The 11310-nt window shown below is 39.8% G+C and overlaps 1 protein-coding gene across 1 annotated transcript; it reads left to right on the top strand.

The window, feature by feature from the left end:
• Positions 1–1931: 1931 nt before the first annotated feature.
• Positions 1932–3338, top strand: LOC131667040 (uncharacterized). Its single transcript, XM_058940251.1, has one exon. It carries the CDS (start codon positions 1932–1934, stop codon positions 3336–3338), a length of 1407 nt encoding a protein of 468 aa, XP_058796234.1.
• Positions 3339–11310: the final 7972 nt, after the last annotated feature.

The raw sequence follows: 11310 nt of genomic DNA, 5'->3' as shown, positions 1-11310 counted from the left end.
CTGCGTCCCAGGGGATCTGAACCATTCATCTGCAGGAGTCATCAAAATATAAGTAGCAGCGACTCGTCGTTGGCGTCTGTTGTCGAGGCTCTTCCTCAGTCTTCACCAGTAGGTCCACCGGCCGCAGGCGCGTCCCTCTTACCTTATCTCTCCAAGAAGCGGCTCGCCTTGCCCACTCTGTCTAGCTTACACGCACCGAAACTCCATTGCCTGGGCCCTCCATTGTTACGCCGCAATTCAACAACTGCAGATAGATCCTCGCCTGCATCGTTGGAGAATTCCTCTACTGCCTCTCACCAGACTATACAGGTAGAGCCTACATCTGAGCCAATCATGTCTGATAAACCACCTACTTGGTTTGTTGGCTTCCTCGAGGAATTCAAAGACCTCAGAAATGATATCAACTCTATCAGCTCCACTCTCCAGCATTCCGTCAAACTAAATGATATCAACAATAAACTTGCTGCACACATTGATACCCCAGAGGTTATGGTTCGCGGGCTCCCCTCGCAGTTTAATGGCTCGCTGTATGATGCCGCTCGCTACATATTAAGCGCCCTTGGTTTTGGCCGCGGCCATGACATGCCTGCTATCGAAGCCACCCTAGAATGGTATCAGCCAAACCGCTACCAAAATGCGCAACAAAATGTTGACGCCCCCGCAGAGTCCTCTGACCCACGTCCCCCTTTTATCACCTTCTCATTCTACCTCTCATCAACCTCCTCTCGCGATCGCGTTATCGCTGCAACTGCTCGTATTCGTGAACTCACCGCCCTATCCATTTTTGGGTGCGGTGGAAGCACCCCTGTCTACGTGCGCCCAGTCTACCCCAAAGTCATCTACGATCTCCTCACAAAAGCTAGAGCTGCCTGCACATCTCTTGGCTATCTCCGTCCTGTAGTCCACAATCTGCGTATCTTCGTGCGACCGACATTTAATTCCGAGCTTTTGCCGATTCTCTGCGAGGAGGATCTACACCTTCTCCCCCCCAATCAAAATCAAAATCGCTCAGCAAACCTCTCACTCAACGCTATTACCCCTACTCGTGGCTCTCGACCATTCATTCCACGAAAGTCCCAGCGACTGCAGCACCCACAAAGTAATCAGCATCAATACCCGCATCAGTTACCCTCACTACTACAATACCAACAAGTGCAACAACCACCACAGCAACAGCAGCAGCAACCACCTCAACGGCAGCAACAACAGGAACCTCAGCATAGTCAGCAACTACAGCATCCGCCACCCCAATTGTCTCAACAGCTTCATCAACAACCCCCGTCCCTGCAGCAACAATATCACCAGCCCCAAACGTTCTATGCCCAACCCCAGCATCAGCCACTCCAACAGCCCCAGCTACCGCACCTGCAAGCCACGCACCAACAAAAATGCTCGCAGAAAAATCGTGGCCGGAAATCGGCGCAAAACTCTGGTCCGCATCTACTCCCCGTTCTGCCTACTCATCCCTCATCCGCTGTTACAGCATCCTCCAATTCTCATACTGGCCAACCCCCACTTCAAAATCATCCGAGCATCAGTCCCGATGCTGCCCCTCGAATGTCTTCACTGGCAATGGATACGGCGGAGCCTTCACTCTCAAGTGGGACGAACTACCGTCAACCTTCCCACATCGCAGATGATGCATCCCTTCCCACTGAATGCACTATGGGAAATCCACCTACCATCGATTGACCCTCAGGGTCAATACAGCCCCAAACTGTTGCCCCCCCCCCCTCCCATTTTCTGTGTAGCACATGCAAATGTGAACCGCCTGAACCACGGCGGCCATTTCGCCCTTCTTGAGGACAGAGTATCCCACTCACACTATGACGCTGTTGCCATCACAGAAACGTTCCTAAAGGATACTGTGGCTGACTCTCACCTCTCTCTCTCTCTCTGGATTCAACCTATTTCGACATGATCGCTCAGCCATGGAAGGTGGTGGTGTTGCTCTCTACATTCGTGACAGCTTCTCCGTTCGCACAATTGCCAAATCGGATCCTGATGACTACAATGCGTCAGAATTTTTGGTGGTGGAATTACGACAACAACATGCAAAACTTCTACTTGCCGTAGTCTATCGTCGCCCGTCTGCGTTGGCTCCACTGAATTTTTTCCAAACCATTGTTCCTCTTCTCCCAAATTATCATGATGTGATAATTTGTGGGGATTTTAACTGCAATCTCTTATCGCACACACTACACTACGCCAACGTGCTCCGAGAACAAATCGAGCGCTACGCCTTAAAAGTCGTCTCCATGCTGCCTACTTATCATCGATTCCAGGATGGTCATGCTTCTCACACTCTTCTGGACCTCTTCTTAATTAAAAATGACACAGATATCCACTCCTTTTCAAAAACGCCGGCCCCATTTATTGACTGTCACGACCTTATCGAGCTGTCTATCTACGCCACGGTTCCCCCCTCAGCCACGAAAACCATCCTCATTCGCAAACTTAAAAATGTTGACACAGTACAGCTAAATTTACTGGTTGCCGAGGGCGTTGCCGTACAGTACCCATCACCGCAGACTACTCTTACTGACCCAACTCAAATGTCCCTGGATTCACTCGAACGCTTCCTCTCAAACGCCGTGCTGAAAGCCTTTGACACCCTTGCCCCGGTTCGCCAGACAGAACTGTCTGCCAAGGCTAAGCCGTGGGTATCAGCTAACATTCGCATCCTCATGCGTGCTCGCACGGCGGCGTACAAGCGAGCAAAAATAACTGCGCTTCCAGGTGACATTCGGAGGTACAAAGACCTTCGAAACCGCGTTTCAAACCAGCTTGACACTGCAAAAAATAACCACATCTCGGCCAAACTTGCATCTGCCACAGATCCCAAGACCAAATGGAGAGAGCTTCGCTGTCTCGGCATTGCACAAAAATCCATGCCGTCTCCACTATCATTTTTCTCACCCACAGCGTTAAACTGTCACTTCGCCAAAATCGTTAACCAGCTTCCGCCTATTACTCTTTCCTGCTACGACAATCTCACATCGATACCACTCTCTCGCTCATTCTCATTTCCTCAATTCAATCTAAACCCGGTGTCAGTCAAGAACGTGGAGGATGTTCTCGCGGATGCCCACTCAAAGTCAAAAGGAGAGGACGGGATCTCGCTGAGAATGCTCTCGATGGTTTCGCAAACCGTCCTTCCGTACTACACCATGCTTTTTAATCACTCAATTGCCAACTCACTTTTCCCCACGCTCTGGAAGCGCACGCAAATTGTCCCGCTCTCCAAAGTGAAGTCTCCTACCTCCCTTTCGGACACACGACCTATCGCTAAGCTATGTGAGCCCTCGAAGCTCTTCGAGCGCCTCGTCCATCGTTAATTGTCAGCCTACCTTCAGCAGCATCACCTGCTCGACTCCCGCCAAGCCGGATTTAGAAAGGGACATTCTACCGAGACCGCGCTCCTTGGTCTTCTCGACGATGTTCGGTTTGCTACCGAAAATAGGCTTCTCACCATCCTGGTGCTTTTTGACTTCTCAAAAGCCTTTGATCGCATCTGCCACTTGCGACTGATCACCAAACTGCGCAATATAAACCTCTCCGACAAAGCCCTCAAATGGTTCTTCAACTATTTGGCGGATCGCGTACAGGCGGTGGTAGATGAGGGAGGCGTTGTCTCTAAGTGGCTCCGTGCTGCCACCGGTGTCCCGCAGGGGAGTGTCCTTGGCCCTCTACTCTTTGCCATCTACATCAACGACCTTCCGATGGTCTTGTTATCTGCCAAGTATATCATCTATGCGGATGACACGCAAATATATGTGCATTGTTCCCCGCGGGACATTGAGCGTGGCATCGTGGAGGCCCAGCGAGATGCACAGGCGGTGGCTGATTGGGCCTTGGGCAATGGCCTTGATCTCAACCTTGCCAAAACGAAGGCTATGATCTTGGGCAGCGAATTGTATGTGACTGCCCTTGACCTCACCACTTTGCCTTGCATCACCGTCAACGGACATAAGATCCCCTTCGTGATGGCGGCAAGGAGCCTTGGGGTTACCCTCTCTCCTACGCTCCAATGGAAGTCACACACTTCAGACGTAGTGAGGAAGGTTTACGGCTCTCTCGGCTCTCTTAAGTTCTATCGCCGTTCTTTGTCGCTCGCTCTCCGCAAGACTTTGGTTGAGTCACTGGTACTCCCACTGCTAAACTTCTCGTCCACCGTCTTCATGGATCTTGACAAGACACGTACTCGTGACCTCCAGGTGGCGCAAAATGCCTGTGTCCGATTCGTCTCTGGTAACATCCCATTCCTACCAAATAATGACCTCACCTCTCATGTTACGTTCCACCGCCTGAAACTACGTTGGCTCACACTCTCATCGACACGTCAACTAGCCCTCGCAAAACTATTTTATAAGGTCGTTTGTAACAATGGCCCGTCGTATCTGACTGGCCACATATCACTACTGAGCCAACTTACTATCGCCCGCCGCTCTATTCGCAATATACCCGCGGCTTTCCACTTTCGTGCTCCACGCACTGAGTCCTGGAAGAGATCATTCGCAATTAGAGGTATGGATCTCCTAAACCAACTTGCAGTGACCACTTTTTCCTTGGAACGACTCACTGAATTCAAATACTGGTTATTTGATCTTCTTTTTCTCCTTGAAATTGACAGATTCGCTACCCGGGTTGCACAGGAGCAAATGACAGGTACAGCTTCCCTCGCTTACCTACCCCATATTTCACGCCTGTACAACGTCTCTGCGTTCGCTCCTAATCCTTCATATCTACTGGTGGGCGGCAGATATTTGCGTTATCGATTCCTGAATGATAAACCAAATCTCTTCCTCCAATCTAAACTGTAAATATGCCTTCCTCCCACTGCGTTAAATTAAGTTTATATATTAAGCTCGTGCGCACTTCTCTGAGGTTCTCTTATTTTGTATTCTTAGATTATATTATTAGCTTTAGTCTGTACATGTACATTTGCGCTGCCTTGCACTTCTATGTATCAACTAGATTCGACGGCTGTCTTGCAACAATCCGCTTGCTAAACAAAAACATGCCGTTTGTACGCTTACAATACTGCTATTGTCATTATCACTATTATATATTGTCAACTGTGTATTTCTTCCAACCACACGGGGTCCTACCCCATGGTTTAATAAAGATTAATCAATCAATCAAAAAATCTCTCTCTCTCTCTCTCTCTCTCTCTCTCTCTCTCTCTCTCTCTCTCTCTGTCTGTCTCTCTGTCTGTCTGTCTCTCTCTCTCTGTCTCTCTCTCTCTCTCTCTCTCTCTCTCTCTCTCTCTCTCTCTCTCTCTCTCTCTAGCTACAATACTGGAAAGAATAAAGGCAGGCATCAGACACGTAAAATAACGTGCGTCCGATGCCAGCCGTGCGCCTTTGCCTAGGATGGAGAGGGAAGCAAGCACACGGTGCAGGCCATGACCAGCCTACACCGTCACAGCCATATGCCTCAAATTTGTTCTGATAACATGGACTCCTTGATGAAATTATCATCAAGTAGTGGTGAAAACAAATTCGACAAGAGGAAATTTAGTCGGAAAAGAAAATCAGATGATAACATTGAAACCTTAGACGATGCCATTGATACAGCTACGAAGTCCATGAAAAAATTGGAAAAAGATCTCGCAAATCTTGATAAGAACACGAGTAATGAGAATCAAGAAATTAGAAGATTCATGAATTTAATGAAAATAGGATTTAATAATATTCCTGAATCATTAAAATACAAATGTACTAGAGAAATAATTTCTTTCATTTCGAAATTGAAATAAATTTTACAATAAAAAAATTGTAATAGAGCAAACTTGACTACACCTTGAAATATACCTTTCCTGAAATCAAATAGTATTTGTTCATATAAATTCTATTGGTCTACCTAAATATGTTATGACATATTTTACTTCTTTTGCCAAAAACAGACTTCCAAGTATAAATTTGTTAATTTAATAATGGACATAGATTAGTATTTATGTAGACTAAAGTAGTTGATTCTTTAAAAACTTACGAAAGAATAATGAAATCTTGATGAGTCGTTTGCTGCCTTTGAAGTAGACTGGGTAGATCATTGATTCTCAAGTCATTTTCACATTTAATCACTGCACCCAATAATAACACGTTCTCATTATGTGTCAAATGTAGTTTGCAACATGTTTTCTGATACTTCTATCTCACGTTATCTAATTTCTTTCCAACTCTACCAGCTGGCAAAAAAAATACTCCTATTAATTCACAGATATTTCAATAGTACCGGGCTTAAACAGTCAAACGATCTGACACTTACACTTGTTCTTGAAAACTTACAGCATAATAGAATGTTTTTGAAATCTAGATCTTCTTTACTTGAGCATCTGCAAAGCCCAGAGTATAACAATACAATTCTCAGATAAAATATATTTGAAACAAGTTGTGAAAGTTGAAAGGTAGGTACCTGAGTTATGAGGCTTTAAATGAAATATTTGATGCGCTCAAACTTTTTGCCTTGTGCGTTCAGAGATGAGATGCTAGATCCATACTATCTATCAAACTTAACTCCATTGGTAAGACAATGCCTCATAGTTTCCAATAATTCAATCACAGCATTTTGCATACCTAGTAATGCCTCATACAAGGCTAGGCCTTACAAGTCCGTATCAAAAAACATTCTCATGGGTAGAAGATTGCTTACTCTTGTATGTGCAGGCTGGTGTTTATATTATGGTATATCAACAACCTGATTGCCAAATTTATAGTAGCAGTTGTGCAATTTCTACCAAAAAAAACCAGATCACTCTTGGCTAAATAAGCATTGAAATATACTTTCTTTGGTACACTACAACATTGCAGTGCTTTGTAACGGTTGTTGACGATACATAATTTAATTAAATACCATTTATGTTTCTTCTTACTGCACATAAAATCATCATTTAATCAAATCTAAAATTTCTTATAAAAAAAAATAATGGAACATGCTTACCAATTTATTAAATTTAACCGAGACATTTTTTTGCATCACATTCTTAATATGTGATGTGGTCATCCATTTTGGAGTTACTCTGTCTCAAAATAGCAATAAGCAACCACAAAGAATACAGTGCCACAATTTGTCTAACGTACATCTTGTGCTGATCCATTATGTATTTTGCAATTTGATAAGACAAAAAGTATAAATAACTAATTAAAATTACGGTTTACGGCATTACAGTATAATGAAAAAAAAGAGGACAAACTCACCAACGTATACGTTACACGTTGAATAAAATTGGAGCTGTAAATCACGGATATAAGAACTGTATAGATGCGTTTCTCACATCAAATTTGAAACTCACTACAGAACTTGAAGTTATAAAGATGGCGTGTGCCTATAAAAATTTGGACGGGGACGGATCGGTCCACGGATCCGAGGACGGATCCCGTGTAGACACTCCCTTATAGCTACGGTGACTATCACCAAATTAAACTAAAAATTTGCATATGTTCATCAAGAGTTGACTGGAGGGGCTTAGGATTATGTTACGAATATTAACCATTTAATATTGTTTTTTTTTAATTTTATTCATGGTTTTTTTCTTACATTATATCTGAAATATATTATACTCAAATAATTATACTTAATAGCACCACAATAGCACAATTATTAAAAAATAACAATCGCGTCGACGTTAAACAAGAATTTATCTCGTATCTTGCTACTTTTATGCTATAGCATAAACAAACTGTATTTTGTTTGCTCAGTTAGCGATATTTAATCATTTGTTGCGACTGTTGGTATTAGTAACTAGAATTACGAATTTCTAGTGATTGCACTGGAATCGTATGAATCGTCCGCATTCGTACGCAAGCGTACGGACATATGTGACTGGGAGTCAACGCATGCGTTTTGGCATACCGGAGTTTCAGCTAACAAGGAAACCTCCCCAACCCGACCTCACCGATTTCAATAATCTTTTGATAGGTTATAGTTCATCAAAAAATAAGGCATACGTATTTTTTTTATCGGCGGAAAAACACTTTGAGGGGGTGAAAATAACCCTCAAAGTTCACCCCCAAAAATAGATTTTCCAATGTATCTCAGCATCTAATTGATATTTTACGACCAAACAAATTTCATATCACTTCTCATGTGAAAAGCAAACTAGCACATGCAATTCCGACCACAAGGGATGCAACCTTTATTTTTTTTATTTAAAATACTATCTATTTCATGGCTATTTTTATGAAAAAAATTAAAATAACCCGAAAAAAATTGGAAAAAATATTACCCTACATAAAATACGAAAATAAAGTTAATCTAGTCAAGCTTTTTTTCAAACTACCCCCTTAAAGTTGAAAAACCACCCCTAAAAAATTGTTTTCAATACATTACAGGTGGTGTTGATAATTTAGTGTAAAATACGTTAAGCATCATTTATACTGTACAAACACAACTATCTCGTGCAGTTTCGACCACAAGGGTTGCAACCCCTAATTTCTGTCATCGAAAGTTTTACCTTCTTTGTACCTATTCTTGAACAAAAGTTCATAATGAGCTTAAAAAAATTAGAAAAAATATTACCATGGATAGAATAAGAAAAAAAAATTTACTTCTCATTTTTAAAACCACCCCTAATGTTGAAAAACCACCCCCAAAAAATTGTTTCCAATACATTACAGGTCCTGTTAATAATTTACTGTAAAATACGTTGCTCATCACTTATAATGTACAAACACATTTATCTCGTGCAGTTTCGACCACGAGGGTTGCAACCCCTAATTTATGTCATCGAAATTTTTACCTTCTCCATTCCTATTTTTGAAAAAAAGTTCATAATGAGCTTAAAAAATTGGAAAAATTATTATCGTGGATAGAATAAGAATAAAAAATTTACCTGTTCAAACTTATTTTCAAAACCACCCTCAATGTTGAAAAACCATCCTAAAAAAAGTTTCTGACATATCGTTGCAATCTCTTCTAAATCAAATAAGCTATGATTCCATAGCTATTTTGTTGCTCTCTTTTAAATTTTTTACGTTCTATCGTTTATTAATTCTATCAAAAAATAAATAACTTTTATTATATAAAAAAACAAGTCAAGAATAATATAATATTATAAGTATACCTAGAAGATAAGTATAGTTTCTCGGATGCGCAAAAATTTTGGTATATGAATGATAGTATTATCAGAATTTTATTTACGTCCTACTATCAGCGTCTCTGACGATTGTCTGTTATTTTCATGATTGATAAATATGAGTAAGTAATTCTTCATCAGTAGCCAACACAACTTTCTTGTTGTTGGACGTATTGTATCGACTATTGAACTAACAGCATAATAAATAGTAATAAGAATATAAGATTATAAGTACAAATAATAATAAGATACTATTTCGTTAATTCGTATTTCGTAGTACCTGCTACGTAAGTATAACTATAAAATTATTTTTTATATGCAAATAATTTTACGGCTTTTTAATATTTGTATTAAAAAAATTGAAATTACACTGATTATGAGGATTTATTATTTAATGATGTTTATAATTATTGTTTACTTATTGATTTGTTTATTATTATTGTTTATTAATTAATATGTTTACTTTTTAATTTATTAATTAATTTTTTTCATGAATGTTTTCTAGGCCAGGTTGTCTTTATACACATAACCGTTGTACATTATTTGATTCAACATAAATTTAATCGTTCAATTTATTCAACAAAATAGTATTTTATTTGAACATAAAATAGAATAATATTTATCGTAATATAAAATGTTACTGGACCGCTTAATTTTCAACACAGACTTTAAATACAAATGAAAAGTCCTTCACATCAAGATTGTACATTTTTATGTGTTTTAGATATTGAAAGTAGTAATTATTATAACAAATGTACAAACTTGATGTGTAGAAATTTTATTTAATGTCTGTGTTAGAAATTCAGCAGTCCAATAACATTCTTCATTGTAATAAATAACATTTTATTTCTTATGTTCAACTAAAATGCTATTATGTACAATAAATTGAACTAATAAATTTATGTTGAATCAAACATTGTAGAATTGTTATGTGTCTAAAGACAACCTGGCCGTTTTCTATAAGTTTGTTTATCATTATTGTTTACTTATCAATTTGTTTATTTATTTGTTTTTATCCTAATTTGTTTATTTGTTATTCAATTTATTTCTTATTCCCCAGCGATATCAGGAGAGACCTATACAGAGGAAAAATAAGGAAAAAAAGGGGACGGATGGATGGACGGACGCACGGAGAATTTCGCGCCTTCTGTTTAATATGATAGAAGATATATAAGGTATATATATATATATATATATATTTTTATTTCAGATTAAAAAATGAAAATTAACGCTCTGAACGTTTTAAATTTATTATTAGCTTACTTTCAAACTCTACAAATACCTGAAAGTGAGACAAATTATAAAGAGATTCAATTGTCGGAAAGAATTAAAAGCATTTTAATAGATTCCGTGAATCATTTCAATGAAGTAGATATGATCGTTGAAGATACATTAGATTTTCAAGAAGATTACAAAGATCATGCTGCAAAAATAGTAGAAGATGAAGTTCAACACCATTTTCCTGACGATTTCGAAGCACCCACCGACCATTGTACCAAAGACAATGAAGATGTCAGTTTTGAATATAAGCAAAGAGCCGTAGAATACTGGAGAAGTGGCAAAAAAAAAAAAATTTAAGTGTTGAAAGTGTACGTCAAAAATTTAAGAAAGTTTCATCTGTGAGTCAGTTGAAACGTTGGGCTCATACAGTCGACAAAGGTGGTACTTATAGAGAAAAAATTGCAAGAATTTGTCAGTACACTTTTGATAATTTTGAAGCAGCAGTAGACGCTGGTTACACCATTCATGATCGTGACATACGTCGATGGGCATTGCAAGCTCAAAAGATTATAGGATCAGAAGATGTAAGATTCAAAGCTTCGGAGAACTGGCTTTATAAATTCAAGAAAGCTCATAGAATAGTATCCCGGAAAATAAATAAGTTTATAACCAAGAAAACACTAGAAAGTAATTCAGAACTAACGATTAAAGCAAATACTTTTATTGCTGATGTTAAAGCAGGCATAAGAATAATTGGAATTCATAATGTGTTTAATTCTGATCAGAGCGGATTCCAACTGGAAATGCACTCCGGAAGAACGCTAGCGATTGAAGGAGAAAAGCAGGTACAATGTTTAGTACAGTCAGTTTCTTCAACAACCCACAGTTATACTATACAGCCACTCATATCAGCCGCAGGAGAATTACTGTCACCACTCTTTTTAGTTTTGAAGGAATCTAGCGGTGAGTTTGGACCCATTGTTGAAACCACTTTATTTAGACCCGAAAATGTT

The sequence above is a fragment of the Phymastichus coffea genome, unplaced genomic scaffold (genome assembly GCF_024137745.1).
Source record: "Phymastichus coffea isolate CEN01 unplaced genomic scaffold, Cenicafe_Pcof_1.1 PCOF00001, whole genome shotgun sequence".
Lineage (NCBI taxonomy): Eukaryota > Metazoa > Arthropoda > Insecta > Hymenoptera > Eulophidae > Phymastichus > Phymastichus coffea.
The sequence above is the reverse complement of the archived record's forward strand: the minus strand, read 5'-3'. Positions and strand labels throughout refer to the sequence as shown.